At 39.3% G+C, this 17556-nt stretch overlaps 1 protein-coding gene across 1 annotated transcript; it reads right to left on the bottom strand.

Moving 5' to 3' along the window:
• Window positions 1-12891: 12891 nt before the first annotated feature.
• Window positions 12892-13320, bottom strand: LOC141620903 (uncharacterized). Its single transcript, XM_074437653.1, has one exon. The coding sequence runs from the start codon at window positions 13318-13320 to the stop codon at window positions 12892-12894; it is 429 nt and encodes a 142-aa protein (XP_074293754.1).
• Window positions 13321-17556: the final 4236 nt, after the last annotated feature.

The raw sequence follows: 17556 nt of genomic DNA, 5'->3' as shown, positions 1-17556 counted from the left end.
AGAGAGACTGAGAGATGGGCTGCACTCCGTATTTGGGCCTCATTCATCTGACATTTGAGGCGCCCGGGATGGCAATCGGGTCAGTCCGTTCGGGTTTGGGGCGGAATCGGGTTGCCCTACCCTATCGAGATAAGTCGCGTTCGGGTCGAGTCGTTATTAAAACGGGTTATTTGGATTAAATGATGTACCTGGTCGAATCGGATTTGGGTTAAGTTTTTATCGAGTCTAGTTATTTTATCGAATTAATTCAATTTTCTACCATTAAAATTAGTTTTCGAATATTATTTGGTTTAGTAAGTTTATTGTTAAGTCAAACACATCAAACTAAATACTAAATCACTTTTATTTTGAATATTAAGCTTAATAATTGTCAGGTCATAAAATTAATCGGGTCAACACCGAATCAGGCCGGTTCATATCGTGTCGGGTTGGGTTCGTGTTGGTGATCAGCTAGTCGTGTCGGGTTACGTGTCGTCATAGGGTTTCCTCGGCTCTGTTTCATTTTCAATATTTGCGAGCTCCGGTCGGATTTGCTCGGGTTTGAGCGGATCACTTGAGTCGAAGACCGGATCGAATCGGGCCAGCTTGACTGGATTTACATACTCACTTTTTCAAATTTTGGCCCAAAAAATTAGAATATTGGACCGGATTAAGTAGACCTAAAGTGTTATTTAAAATAATATTTTGAGAAAAAAATCAAATAACAATAATTCTAGTGTTTCGGTTCGGACCGGTAACCGAAATCTTTAAAAATGTTGGATCCGAGATCGGTCAGGATTTTTTTTTAAACCCTCTCTCTCTAAAAAAAACTCTCTAAAAAGGCCCTTCATCAATTATACGCGGAGCTTTCATTGATTATCAATCGATGGTAAGGCTCAAAATTATTTCATATGTATGCAAATCTATTTTATATTCAATAAAAGTCTCTCGTTTTGGTGAGAATCGTTTTCATTACTGAAAGAATGTTCTAGACGTGTATTCTAGGCATATCCATATATTCAGTGTATATTATGTGATTACGTTATATTAGGCTAATGTATATTTGTTTCCGTCTTTAGAGCTAGGGTTTGTGCTTGACTCTTGTATATATATGTCATAAGGTTGTACGCTTGAGATTATGAATAAGAATTTACTCAACCTTCATCATCTCCTTCAGTTTATCATGGTATCAGTGAGATCCTAAAACACACAAAAAAAAAAAAAAAAAAAAAATACTTCGAGAATGACAGGCACAAAGGTCAATGAGAACAAAGGGCAAGGCGAGGCCAGTGGCAAACCAAAAACCATTCCCATGTCGTCACCCTTGTATCTCCATTCTTCCGATAGCCGCAGCCTAATGCTTACCAATACAATATTCAATGGTGATAATTATGATCTTTGGGCGGACGCTGTACGGAACGGACTCGACGCCAAAAATAAATTGGGGTTCGTCGAGGGCAAGGTAAAACAGCCTGTTGTTGATGAAGATGACGAGAACAATATTGAAGGCGTGGCTTGGAGACAAAGCAACGCAATGGTCAAAGCGTGGCTCCGGAATGTAATCGATCCAAAATTACATCCAAGCATCACATTTTCAGGTACGGTTTTTGAAATATGGGAGGAACTACGTGAACGTTTCTCGGCTGGAAACGCACCACGAGTTCACCAATTAAAGGCCGATTTGAATGAATGTAAACAAGGAGATTTGTCAGTTGTTGAATATTACACCCAATTGAAGATGATCTGGGACGAGTTAGGCAGTTACAGCCGAGTACCAAAATGTACGTGTGGTGCGGCAGCCGCGTTGCTCAAGGAACGAGAAGAAGAGAAAGTACATCAATTCTTGATGGGACTTAACTCGGTTTTGTAAGGCAATCTTCGCTCCAATCTGCTCATGGAAGATTCCATAACTACTTTAAGTCGAGCCTATTCCTTGGTGTTACGAGAAGAAAGGCACAAGGCGGTGACAAGGATTAAAGAGGAAAAGACGGAAGCTGCCATGTCTGCCAAAACACAATACTCGAATGGAGTAGGACGTGGAAATCACGGGACCGTTGAACAAGGCGAAGACGGGCCAATTCAATGCACATATTGTAAGCGGTACTACCACGACGAAGAACATTGCTACTGGAAACATGGCTTCCCAAATAATGGAGGTCGTGGTAGAGGACGTGGAGGACGCAGAGGTGGCCGTGGAGGAGCACGTGGAGGTCACACAGGAGGTCGTGGAAATGACAATAAATACCACGTCAATGCTGTTGGTGAAAATAGTGAAACAGGGCAAGGAAACAAGGACTTCACATCCGACGAAGTCGAAAAAATTCGTGGTCTTTTGGCAAACAATGCAGAAGGAAATCAGAAATTAAAATCAGGTATGAATGATATACACGTGATAGAATGGCTCCTTGATAGTGGTGCTTCGCACCACATGACGGGAAAGCGAGATATCCTTGAAGGTATTTGGGTCGGAGAAAATTCCATGGTTGGATTACCTGATGGCAGACAGGTTAAGGCAAGCGAACACGGACAAGTACAATTGACAGATAAAATCGTGTTAAAAGATGTTTTATATGTGCCATCCTTAACTTGTGACCTTATTTCCGTCCAACAGCTCATTGATGAAAATAACTATGTTGTGATATTTTATTCGGGTCATTGTGTTTTGCAGGACCGAATTACGAGGACGACGATTGGACGGGGTGGGCAAAAGAATGAGGTTTATCTCTTCGCATCAGACAAGCTTCATGTGGCAGCCAAGACGAATTTGATTGAGAATGCGGAATTATGGCACAGGAGACTTGGACATCCCTCAAGTAGCATTTTATCTCGCTTTTCCGATTTAGTTGGTAATAATTTAAGTTGGAATATTAAAAATGTTTGTGATTCGTGTGCTCGTGCTAAACAAACACGATCAATTTTTTACCCGAATAATAAGCGAAGCAAGTTTTTATTTCAAATGATTCATTGTGATATATGGGGTCCGTATCGTTCTCATAGTTTATCTGGTGCTCACTCTTTCTTGACTATTGTCGATGATTGTAGTAGAGGTGTTTGGGTATATCTGATGAAAGACCGAGGGGAAGTGGATGTGATCATGAAATTTTTTTTCAATATGACCAAAACTCAGTTTGGAAAAACTGTAAAGGTAGTACAAAGTGATAACGGGACGGAATTTTTCTCGGGTCCTTTGAAAGCCTATTACACTGACAATGGTATGGTGTATCAATCTAGTAATGTCGACACTCCACAGCAAAATGGGAGAGTCGAGAGAAAACATAGACATATACTTGAAAAAGCGAGAGCATTACGTTTTCAAGCTAATTTACCAATTGAGTTTTGGGGGGAATGTGTCTTAACCGCTGCGTACTTAATTAATAGAACACCCACACCGGTATTAGATGGTCGAACACCCTACGAAATATTGTACAATGAAAAACCGTTTCTCAAGAACCTTAAATTTTTTGGTTGTCTATGTTATGTTCACAACAAGGATAAACCGAAAGATAAATTTGGTGAGCGAGGAAAGCGTTGTATTTTTATTGGATATCCCAAAGGAAAAAAGGGTTGGAAGGTCTATGATATTAAAGAAAAGAAATCTTTCGTGTCTCGTGATATTGTTTTTTACGAACACGTTTTTCCTTATATTGAAAAAGTTGAGCACGTTCAACCTTCAACTGAAAATACAACAAATTTTTTTGAAGACAATATTTGTGATGGTAATTTTGTCGAGAAAGAAAGTGACAACCAGGAACATGATATGGATGAGAATGGACACATGATCAATGAAGAGAATTAAATAATTAACAATGACCAAGTAGGGGATGTTGTTAGCACCGAAAGTGAACAAATTGTTAGCAACGAGATCAATGAACAGGCTGCTATCAATGAAGGCAATCAAGGGCGTGGAGCTCGTCAAAAATTCGAACCCTACTGGAAGAAATATTACATGTGCAAGTCTATGCAAGTGATAAACCCCGCATCAAAGGCTCACTCGACTCAGTCAACGTCCTCTAAGAAAGGTACGTGATACCAAATAACGAATTATATCACTACTAGTTGTTTTTCATTGTCCCACCAGAACTTTTTGGCAGCCATTGATGACGTGAAGGAGCCCAGGAATTATTTCGAGGCCGTCAACAATCCGAATTGGCGAGAAGCAATGGCCAAAGAGATACGAGCTCTGGAATTAAATGGGACATGGAAAGTGGTTGACTTGCCAATCGGAAAGCGCCCAATTGGATGCAAATGGATATATAAGGTAAAGTACAAGGCTGACGGGACAATAGAGAGGTACAAAGCGCGCTTGGTCGCACAAGGATTCACGCAAATTGAGGGGATTGATTACCATGAGACATACGCACCGGTTGCCAAAATGACGAGTGTGAGGTGTTTATTGGCAGTGGCAGTCACGAAGAATTGGATAATAGACCAATTAGATGTGAATAATGCCTTCTTACACGGGGATCTTGATGAAGAAGTGTATATGAAATTACCCCAAGGATTTCAAGTGGACCGAAATAATCAAGTATGCAAACTACAAAAATCGATATATGGTTTAAAACAAGCCTCAAGAAATTGGTTTGCTAAATTGACAGAGTCCTTGAAACGGTTGGTTTCACTCAATCCCTTGCCGATTATTCATTGTTTACACTTGTCAGAAATGATATTTTCATAGGCGTTTTGGTTTACGTCGACGATATGATTATGGCAGGCAATAATAAAGAAGCATGTGAAAATTTCAAATTGTACCTCAATGAGAATTTTGGAATAAAAGATCTAGGTCGTTTAAAATTTTTCCTTGGGATAGAAGTAGCATCGGGACCAAAGGGCCTGTTTCTTAATCAAAGGAAATACGCATTAGAGATCATCGAAGAAACAGGGATGATGGGAGCTAAACCCATAGACACTTCAATTCAGCAAAATCACCATCTTGCCCTTGCAAACGGACCTGTCCTTCGAGACCCAATGAAGTATCGAAGGTTAGTGGGTCGTCTCGTCTACTTGACTATTACCCGACCTGACATCGTTTATGCGGTTCATATACTCTCGCAGTTTGTTCATGAACCAAAGAAACATCACTGGGAGGCTGCCATTCGGTTGGTACGATACTTAAAAAAAAATCCTGGAAAGGGGATAGTGATGGACCGGAAATCAGCCTTGCAGTTACGGGGGTATTCTGATTCGGATTATGCTGGTTGGCCGATCACTAGACGTTCTTTGAGTGGTTATTTTGTGGCATTGGGAAATACGCTCGTCTCATGGAAAGCTAAAAAGCAAGTAACAGTGGCACTTTCCACGGCTGAAGCCGAGTATAGAGCGTTGGCAGCACTAACAAGCGAGTTAGTTTGGATTAAATCTTTTTTGGCCTCGTTGGGAGTCGTACATAGCCAACCTATGGAGGTATATTGCGATAATCAAGCGGCATTACACATAGCAAAAAAATCCCGTCTTTCATGATAGAACAAAGCACATTGAAATTGATTGTCATTTTATTCGTCAACATTTGGTCAGTAATAACATCGCTGCACAACATGTTCGAAGTAAGGATCAAATCGCCGACTTGTTTACAAAAGCTCTTGGCGGAGAATTGTTCGATCGACTACAACGCAAGTTGGGCATTGAGTTCTCAAGTGCTCCAACTTGAGGGGGAGTGAAAGAATGTTCTAGACGTATATTCTAGGCATATCCATATATTCAGTGTATATTATGTGATTACGTTATATTAGGCTAATGTATATTTGTTTCCGTCTTTAGAGCTAGGGTTTGTGCTTGACTCTTGTATATATATGTCATAAGGTTGTACGCTTGAGATTATGAATAAGAATTTACTCAACCTTCATCATCTCCTTCAGTTTATCAACCTTATTTCAGGGTTTTCCAATTTATTCGTGGTTTTAGTTTCATCAATTGATGGTTCGTATTTGTCAACGATATTTGGAACCGGTCAGAGTAAAATACTTCTCACTCAAATCGCTAAACAAGCTTATAGTAGAGAGTCATGGCGTGTATGAAGCCAATTCATCGTATTGGTGTCTCGAATTCGACTATGTTGCTACTAGTTTCGCAAATGCAGAAGATTTATCTTCTAAGTTGTGATTTACGAGGGATTTAAAGTTGTAAGATAAGTATACTGAAAGATTATAATGCTTGAGTATTATTGAATGAACATAAGAGTTTATATACAAGGCTTATGACGATATTCTAACCTAATATAAACGATATCATTACTGCTAATAACTAATACAAATATGACAAAGTATATTACAAAATATTCACACAATATACTTTGTCTAACACACCCCCACAGTCGAATCGGGAGGTTCATGAACGTTGAGACTGGAACGAAAATCATTGAAAAGAATCGTAGGGAGGCCCTTTGTGAAAATGTCCGCCACTTGAGATCGAGATGGAACATGATGAACTCGCACATCCCCACGCGCAACCTTTTCTCGGACAAAATGAATGTCGAGTTCAATGTGTTTAGTACGTTGGTGTTGAACCGGGTTGCCAGCGAGATAAATGGCACTTATATTATCACAATAGACAAGAGTAGCCTTTGCGAGGGGATGATGCAGTTCGCCAAGAAGATTACGAAGCCAGCAAGACTCCGACACAACATTAGCTACACCCCTATACTCCGCCTCAGCACTTGAGCGTGACAGTGTAGGTTGCCGTTTACTAGCCCATGAGACGAGGTTATCACCTAAGAAGACACAATAACCACTCGTGGACCGGCGAGTGTCCGGACAGCCGGCCCAATCAGCATCGGTATACGATGTCAAGGTCGTAGGAGGTGAAGACCCGAGATATAAACCAAAATGAGTCGTGCCCTTTATATAGCGAAGCACTCGTTTTAATGCATTCATATGTGACTCCATCGGGTTATGCATAAAGAGACATACCTGTTGAACCGCATACGAAATGTCTGGCCTTGTAAATGTGAGATACTATAAGGCACCCGCAAGGCTTCGATATAAAGATGGATCATCATAGGCCGTGGTCGATGTGGAGCTGAGCTTGGACTTAGTGTCCACCGGGGTTGGGCAGGCTTTACAAGCAGCCATTCCAGCACGTTCCAAAATCGATTTCGCATACTTCTTTTGTGACAAAAACAGACCATTCCGACGAGGTGTTACAGAAATGCTCAAGAAATAGCTTAGTGACCCGAGGTCTTTCATGGCAAATTCAGAACCAAGACTAGCCATGAGAGACTGGCGTAATGAGTCCGAGGAAGCGGTCAGTATTATGTCATCGACATAGAGAAGAAGATAGGCCATATCGTTTGCGGTAGTGCGGTAAATGAAAAGTGAATGATCACACTTACTTTGAACAAACCCAAGCTTAGCCACAAAATCTGCAAAACGTTTATACCAAGATCTTGGAGCTTGTTTGAGACCGTATAACGATTTTCGCAAAAGACACACATGAGATGGAAAACGTGGGTCACGATATCCAATGGGTTGATGCATATATACGGTTTCATTGAGATTCCGATGAAGAAACGCATTCTTTACATCGAGTTGATGAATGGACCACTTTCGTGATAGAGCCAAGTTGAGCACTGTACGTATTGTAGCGGGCTTAACAACCGGACTAAAAGTCTCGCCATAGTCAATTCCTACCTGTTGAGTTTTGCCATCACCTACAAGACGAGCCTTATACCTTTCAAAGGAACCATCAGAATTAAACTTATGACGGAAAATCCACATAGACCGTATAATATTCACATTAGAGGGACGCGGGACTAACTCCCATGTCTTATTGCTAATTAGAGCATTGTACTCATCGTCCATGGCCAATTTCCAATGCGGGTCTTTAAGCGCGAGGAGGGGAGTTTTGGGTATTGGAGAAATGGACACGGTGGTATTTAAATTATACCTCGGGTTTGGTTTCCTAATACCGTGATCACCTATAGTGACGGCTTTAGACGCAATGGGTGGTGGGATGGCCGAGGCTGGGTCATTTTGTGGGGTAGAAGAGACTGATGTAGGGCTCGGAACACGGGCAGGTGTGGTGGCAGGGGTACTCTGACGCGGGGAGGACATGGGTGAAGCAGACACCGTGGCTGGGGTTGATGGCTCAGGTGGTGGTTGGGCTTGTGTGGGGGAACTGGTTGCGTGGTGAACTACATACGGGGAGATGTCAGGAGCAAGAAAATCATATGGTCGTGAGTCAGGACGATTAATCCGAGCAAAAGGGAAATGGGATTCATCAAAAATGACGTGACGATTGATGGTAATTTTCTTTGATGCTATGTCGTAACATTTATACCCACGATGATGTTCGGGATAACCAAGAAAAACACAAGGAGTTGACCTAGCTTGAAGCTTATTTATTGTGGTCGACGGAATAAGAGGGTAGCATAAACAACCAAAAACGCGAAGGTGAGAATACGACGGTCTTTTATTGTATAGCATATGAAGAGGAGTATTGTAGTCAAGCTGTTTATTAGGAAGAATGTTTAACAAGTAAGTCGCCATCAGTAACGCATGATGCCACATAGACGGAGGGACAGAGCTATGGAGAAGTAAAGTACGAACAATATTATTAATGGAGCGGATTTTATGTTCGGCCTTGCCATTTTGGGATGACGTGTGTGGACAGGACAGTCGAAACGACAAACCATGGTGAGCACAAAAATCCCAAAACGGACCGTTATCATATTCCTTCCCATTATCACATTGTATAATTTTTATTTCTCGTTCAAATTGAGTACGGATAAAATTTCTGAAATTTATGAAAATAGAGTAGACTTGTGACTTTTTAGCAATTGGAAATGTCCACAAAAAATTTGTAAAATCATCTAGAAATAATATATAGTAACGATGTCCCGATGAACTAGGAACCGGAGAGGTCCAAAGATCGCTATGAATAATATCAAAAGGCATAGACGTGCGTGTCATAGAAGGCAAAAATGGTAACTTGATAATTTTTCCAATAGAACAAGCATGACAAATAGACTTATTGTTTGACGAAGTACAATTAAGCAAACTATTACGTCGAAGAGAATTGAAAACTGGAGCTCCGGGATGTCCTAATCGATCATGCCACAGAGAAGGTGCAATAGCAGCAAAAGACGCCTGGGAAGGAGTTGATTTGAGACTATTGACCGGATATAATTCGCCCTGACTATCACACCTCATGAGTCGTGTCCCCGTCATATAATCCTTCACAACAAAACCAAAGGGGTCAAATTCGACACTAACGGAATTATCAGTAGTGAATTTTCAGACCGACACTAAGTTTTTAACAAGTTTGGGTACGTGGAGAACATTATTGAGGGCGAAAGGAGGGTGCGGTTTTGGTAAAAAAGTGCTGCCAGACCCGTTAATTGGCGCATATTGACCATTTCCGACAAGAATTTTATGTTTAATACTCTTATTAACATAAGAAGAGAGTTTACCTGCGTCCGACGTCATGTGAGATGTAGCTCCGGTGTCCATAAACCACCGTGGATCAGGTGGAGTCAATCCAAGCGTGTACATCGCAGCCTCGATGTCAGTTGGAGTAGGAGGAGACTCGGCAGAATACGCTTGTGGTCTCGGGCTTGGAAAAACGCGAGAAACAGAAGGCCTAGTCCAGGGAGCTGTCAGGTATGGACATGGAGGATAGCTCCATTGAGGTGGAGGCCATTGCCATGGACCATAACCACCCGACCAAGGGGAGGCAGGAGCAGAGGGTGTTTGTGAAACCGAGCCTTGGCCAGTTTCATTGTTACCTGACGATGCTTTGCCTCCATTGTTACCTTTGCCACCGCCTTTATTTCCCCCTTTCTTCTTGTTCCAAGTCTTGTTGGATTTGTTTTGAGCAGGGGCATGAGTCGGCCAAGGATTGACTCGCCATCGGCAGTATTCTTTGTGAGCATAGCCGACGGTACACCAGTAGCAGATTGCTTCGCTATTCCTGCTTCTTTTAGCGTTAACATAGAGCGAGCACGATAGAATGGAGGAAGCGGGTTGCTTTGGCGGATAATAGTACCTACACCACTGTAGGCAGGGGACAAATCAGAAACCAATTGTAAAACGAGACGACTGTCACTTACCGGAGAACCGACATTCTTAAGTTGATTAGCGATACTTTTGAGACGTTGGCAGTAGGTAGAGACGGTCGAAAAATCTTCCATAGAGATATGCGAAAATTCTTGCTCGAGTGTGACTGCTCTAGAATGTTGGTTATCATGAAATATATTTTTAATTCTATCCCAACACTTTTTTGCAGTCGAGTTCTCTTCAACAATGGTTTCAAGGAGGTCATTTGTGACGGTTTCATAGATCCATTGCAAGACCGTCGCATCAATTGTCTCCCATAACTCTTTATCATCATCAGGTGATGGGCCAATTGATTTACCCTTCGAGGAGATGATATGATGAAGCACGCGAGTAGCCTTGGCGTGATTCGTGAAAAGAGCGACCCACAGCGGATATTGATCATTATCCATGCCGAGGGTGACGGAGATATGATTGCGGATGTTGGCTACGACTAAAGCCGGGTGGAAAGAAGGAGAAGAGGAAGATGACTTCTTGTCGGGCATGGTGACGTGAGGTCGTTTGAATGACGAGAGGTCGAGATGAAATTGGTCGTGTGAGAACGACGGCTAGGGTAGCGGAAGCGAAAGAAGGAGATCGTTTGCCCTAGGAAACTGATACCATGAAAGATTATAATGCTTGAGTATTATTGAATGAACATAAGAGTTTATATACAAGGCTTATGACGATATTCTAACCTAATATAAACGATATCATTACTGCTAATAACTAATACAAATATGACAAAGTATATTACAAAATATTCACACAATATACTTTGTCTAACATATACATAGACAAGAAATATCACATTTGATAAACTTAAGCTAAACAGTATATTAGGTCAATTGTACAATGTACACTAGTCATTATCAAAATTGCAAGAAATATCCTTGACCAGCCTTATTAGGTCAATTGTACACTAGTCATTATCAAAATTGCATTTAAAAATCATGAAATTAAGCATCAAAAATTGGGGGAAATTGAATTACGTAGTAATTAAAGTGAAATTAAGAAAATTACGTCGGAGAATTGAGGAGGGCAGAAGGGGAGCGTCGCCATTGTAGGTGGAGAAGGAGAAGTTTGAGAGTTGTAGTGGGGATTAATGGAGGGAAGCAAGTTGGCGCTAATGTGCAACGCCTTTTAACTCGCATTTTTCTTATTTGGGCCTCTTTTAGGGGACAATGTTATTTCATCGGGTAATATCGAGCCCTGGGCCTTTTATAAAGTATGTAAGACAATATGAAATTAGTAAACCTGTTAAATTTTAGCCAGATCCGAAAATAAAACCATTTTTTTTAACCTAACATTTCTTATTTTAGGCGTCTGTATATTAGCAGCAATTCTCCCTTGTGACAGTCATAATTTACTACGGGCAAATGTGACCACTTTTTGATAAAATGTAACCACTCAAATACTGTTCATAAAATGTCACCTAAAAAAATAGTCACATTTTATCAAAAAGTGGTCACATTTGGCCCGTCGTAAATGTGAACAGTGTTTGTGACGGAATAGTACCTGTCACAAGGGAGAATTTGCGATATATTAGGGGGCAATGGGCAATTCCCTTGCGTGGTCGGGTGATCCCAATCGTGATAATCAATAGCACTACTTAGGTCATGTTCTTTGTGACTTATTTTTACCTAATTTAACAAATGTAATGTAGACAGATTTTACTTGTGAGGGTCATATATTCAGAGCATTTTACAATTATTTTAAATAATGTTAAAAAGAAAAACGAGTTTATGGTTTGTGAAAAGTAAATATAAGTCAGGAAGTAAGTAGGAGTAATAAAGAGACAACAAAATAATAGAAAGGAGCGGTAAAATATCAAAATCTTTTAGTATATAGGCGATTTGATACCAAGATTCCAAAATCTCTCACACACCATTATTCACATTCCAAATTAAAATGAACAACCTTATCTGAGGACTTTTGAAGAAAAAATAATATCGCATCTCAATACTACATATCAATCAATTAGCGTCCTATTATATAGTTATCAGTTAGTCTTGTTTATGACAACTTATCTTTAGAGGTGATCTTTTACCGCCCCTCTCCACTTGTCCCTATATCTCAGTCTTTTAAAAGTGACAGGTTTTATCCGTTACAAATGAAAATTTGTGTATTATTACTATCCTTTTTAAAATTTTGTGTAATCAGTAGTAATGAGCTGAGCCTAAGTGAAACTAGTAACATGTGCTCTAATCTTATTATGAAGAATACTAGTATAAATCCCGCGCACGCGGTTTTTTGCTAGGGATATAAGAGAATTTAACTATTATCTAATTATTTTTAACTTATTTTAATTCCATTTAAAATTTTAGTATAGAATAAGCTTAATATTAGTAATGTTTTGTATTAAGAGATAGAAAAATTGATGAAACTATATTGTGTGTATCCGTGTTGTACTAAATATACTTATGTATATTATAAAACAAAAAATTACAAAATTACAAAATTTAAATGTTCACGTTATATAGAGTAGAAATAGATATTAAATTAAAGTGTAATAAAAATATATATTATTGGCAATTTTTTCGTTTTAAAAGTAAAAACAATAAATGAATGCTCTTATCTTGTGTATGTAATTAATCTGGCCCACTTGTAGGCATATAAATGTGTAAATAGAACAGAATTATATGGAATTAAGCAGTTTGGCCCAATTGTAGATAGGATATAATGAAGTCCAAACATAAAATATTTATTTAGGCGGGAAAATATTAGAACTTTCTTATTCTTTTAGTTTAGTGGAGATTATCGACAGCGAACCAAAATATAGTACAAATACTACCTTAAGGCGTTCAAATTGAACAATACAATAGCGATTCCTTAGGGAGACTTTCATCCCAATACTTTTTTTTGAGGAAAACTCTACTTTATTAAATTAAGAGATACCAATAGCGTCAATAGCTACAAGAGGCTCAATACATGAAGGGACGGTCCCAACCCAAAACCGCGTCGAGTATGAAAGCGGTACAAAATGAGCCAGACCATGAGCCACAACATTACCGTCTCTACGAGTAAAACTAAACTTAATACAATTAAAGGAACTAGCTAAATCAAAGACAACTTTCCCAACTTTACCGAAATAATTTGCCGAAAATTTCTCCATCTTGAGCATGGTAATTAGGATCAAAGAATCCGATTCCAAAACCACATTATCCAGTCCCATCTGTTTAGCTGTCAGTAGACCACATTCGGCCGCTTTTGCTTCCGCAATTTCCGAACTCCACATATCCCTGACTTGCAAGACACCCATACGTTCCACCTTCCCCGTATAATCTCGCACAACCACACCAAAGCCGCTGCCCATCGCACCTAAAACCGCAGCATCAACATTGATTTTCTATTCCCCACTAGCAGGAGGCCGCCAAATAACTCTATCCACCCCCGTCCCGTCAGAATCAACCCCACGCAAAGGCTGTGCATCCCGCCAAGAATGCCAGAAACTCAATGCTTTCTCCAAAACGATCTGAGGTTCAACTCGTTCATCACTATGATAAGCTTTGTTACGGCCATTCCAACACGCCCACAGAACAACCATGAACCTGCACGCATCCATCCGCTGCAATTTCTGCAAGATAAAATCCACCGTACTAACTACCCTTCCACCACCCCCAATGTCAAGCAAATCATCATCCATACCTGCAAACTCCCAGATTTCCTGAGCAAACGGGCAGCCAACTAAAGCATGAACCTCGCTTTCGATGTCTCTCAGGCAACGCTGACAAGTCGGGTCCGCTTCCACGACACGCTTCTGCACATTAACCCCGCAAGGAAGAGCTCCTTTGCAAGCCCTCCATATAAAATTTTTGATTTTTGGAGGAAGTTCAAGCTTCCAAATATGCGCCCATAAACCAGACCCCGCACTTGAAGAACCACTTCCCGTTTCGATCTCCTTTTGAGCACGAATGAAGTGATAACCCGATTTAACCGTGTAACACCCATCCCGAGAAGGGTTCCAAACAAGCCTGTCACACTCATCAGTAGCACACAATGGAATACGGAGAATTTCACGAACCTCGAATTCATACAAATGGTGCCGGAGAAGGTCCTCATTCCAAGCTTTTGGCTCATTCACAAACCAATCAGCCACAACACTATTTTCCATGCCACAAATAGGAGATATTAAACGTAACGATGACTCGGAAATGCTCCACTGATCTTGCCAAAATCTGACTTTGCGACCGTCTCCAATCAGCCATCTACTGCCCTTTCGAAATAACGACATCGCCTCCATAATGCTCCTCCACACGAAAGATGGATGATGTCCAAGAGAGGCATCCAAAATGTCACCCGATGGAAAATAACGGGCCGATAGAAGCCTAGAAACAAGAGAATTCGGTCTATCATATATCCGCCATAACTGCTTAGTCAACATAGCCAGATTAAAGGACTCGAAATGTCGGAAACCCATACCACCATCAGCCTTTGCACCACACATCTTCTCCCACGAAATCCAATAAATATGTCGGTTATCATCACGATGACCCCACCAGAACCGAGCTAAATCACCCTCAATCTTAGAGCAAAAGGTAGTCGGAAATTTAAAGAGTCCCATATGATAGGTAGGAATCGATTGGGCAACTACCTTTATAAGAATTTCTCTACCGGCATATGAAAGCAATTTTTCTTTCCACCCCTTTAATTTCTTCCAAATTCGCTCTTTTACATAATTAAATGCACTAGATTTATTCCGTCCGATCACAGCCGGGATTCCAAGATATTTCCCCGGTGAAGCAACGATTGTGGCGTTCAGGGTCTCCCGCACCAAAATCCTCACATCAGCAGCCAATTGCTAGGACTAAAGAATAGCTCGGATTTTTGCATATTTAAACGCTGACCAGATGCCACTTGATAAATATCGATGACCCTTTTAATTGTATCGGCATTCTTCTTATCAGCCCGACACAATATAAGAGAATCATCCGCGAAAAAAAGATGTGATAAACTAGGAGCACCGCGACATATACGAATCCCATATAAATTTTTACGCTCCTGATCTTTACAAATTGTATCATTTACAACTAGTTGTATATGTTGTACGGTGTAAAATCTGAGTTTTTTGTGATAGAATATCTCAGCTTTATATTAAATAATATGAGCTTTGTTAGAAAATATTGAACTCATCCATTTACACATTAAAAACATAAACTTTGAATTAGCTTAAAAAAAAATATTTATGGTACAACTGGATTACTCTGTCATCTTCTTCTCCTCTTACCGAATCGGAACCCTTTGCTCCGTTATCTTCTCCTCTGCCCACCAAAACGGATCAAGATTTCGATGCCAACTTTTCTAAAGCAGATGATATAATTTCTGAATCAGTAGGACTTTCTGAACCAGAAGATGGTATCCTCCTTCCGGAAGAAGAAAAAAAGAAATAGATAGGTTGCCACCTGCAGATCTATTGACCTGAGAGAAGAAGGCGTAACTAGTGTGAAGGATCAGGTGGGTGGCCGGTGTGTCTTGTACGGCATTGCCACCTTCTTTGAGCTTTTATTTTTCAAATTTTACCGTGAGAAAGTGGTGGTTTCGCTAGCCCACCTCGGGAAAGCATGTAATTGGCTTGAAAATACCTCTAACTTCCGCCATTTCAGGTGGGTTATGAATCATGGAATTTTGTGTTGTGGTGATTCGAAGGCTTATATGGTCGTCGTGGCAGCCTACCTCACTTCCGATGAAGGCTTTGTGGTCCTCCAGAATTCAGCCTCAGACCAGTGAGGGTGAGAGGGTTTTGTTTTGTTCGTTTCTCTGACTTGTTTGATGAGGGTAAGAGGATCCTACAGGCTATATATGAGGTCAAGATGTTTTCTGCTGCTGACCGGACTTCTCTAATTATTTTTTGGTAGTATCATCAATTTTTATATAGTTGCATAACTCATAAATTCAGCATTAAAATTTATTTTCAATTAAATAAAACCCTCGTATTTATTTAGTTACGATAAAATATTATGTACTCAAATATCTATTGCATTTAACATAAAGAAAAATATCATATTATTAGACTACTCGAATTATTTGGATCCAATTTTATTTTAATTTATTGTTTTACTTTATCATCGCGAATTTTTGTGTTTAAATTTTAGTTTCCGACTTCCCGTTGCCGAAATCATTGTTAAACTTGCACCCCTAATGATCAAATCCTAAAATCGCACCTGCCTACACTTGCAAATTCCTAAGTTAATACAAACAACTACTTCTTGCAAGGTTGGAATATGAAAGATAATGTCAATGTCTATAATCTATATCGGGTTTATTAGATTGAGTTAGATTTTTACGAATTGTTATCCCCTAATAAACTAATAAAGGTATGTAGAAGTTTGAATAGAACCACAATAATATAATATAATATAATATAATATAATATAATATAATATAATATAATATAATATAATATAATATAATATAATATAATATAATATAATATAATATAATATAATATAATATATACTCCCTCCATACCAGACCAATGGTAACACTTACCTAATACGGCTGTACCACATCAATGTTAACATTCTTTATTTTGCTCACAACATTACCAAGTTATTTATATACCCATTTGATATTTACACAAAATGTCATCACATACCCCACCTACCAACCCACAGTTACATACCCCACCTATTTTTCCCCTCTTTACCCCTACTTTTACCCTTTTTTTCTTAAAAATCTCATTTTTTTACCATGTTACTATTGGTCTGGTATGGAGGGAGTATAATAATCCTAATATTAGAGACTCCTACTATTTTGAATTACTTAACAAACTTTTAAATTTACGTAATAATTATAATTATTTGTATATATAACTATTTGTAAAACTAATTATTAAAATAAATTTAGTTCTTACAATTTTTCAATGTATAAGTTGGACAATATCGAAAATATTGTCATTTAATGCTGAGTATAACTTAGAAAATATTGAAAGTACATAGCTATTGAGAATAAGTAGACAAATTTAGATTTATTTTTCTTGATAAAGTGCTCTAATTTAGGAGTTATTTTAGGAAACATCGAATTTCAATGGAAATAAATAAAGATATGGATATGGGTAGTTTGGAGGGAAAAAATTGTGGTGTTGATGGTGGTGGTTGTTTTATTATTTAGTGTAGATAGATAAATATTTTTTCTCTATAAATATAGCTACCTCCATAGTTCTATCATCCAACTTCCCTTCATAACTTAGAAGAAACAAAAAAAAATGTCGATGGTTATTTCTTTAATGTTGCTCATGCTCTACACTATAATTCCAACCATATCCATGTCAACTTCCCTATCACCCATAAACAAAACAGACGTCACAAAATATCTCCCTACTCATAAGGTCGACACAGTTAACAACCCTACCACTCTATCTCCCTCAGATTATAACCCGGATCCCATGATGAAATATTACCATTCCCTCAATGCAATAAAGACTAGCTACAGCCGCGACAGTGGCCTTTTACCACTAGTTAACAACCCTACCACTCTACCTCCCTCAGATAATAACCTGGATCCCATGATGAAATATTATCATTTCCTAAATGTTGTAAAGACTGACTACGGC

The sequence above is a fragment of the Silene latifolia genome, chromosome X (assembly GCF_048544455.1).
Source record: "Silene latifolia isolate original U9 population chromosome X, ASM4854445v1, whole genome shotgun sequence".
NCBI lineage: Eukaryota > Viridiplantae > Streptophyta > Magnoliopsida > Caryophyllales > Caryophyllaceae > Silene > Silene latifolia.
The sequence above is the reverse complement of the archived record's forward strand: the minus strand, read 5'-3'. Positions and strand labels throughout refer to the sequence as shown.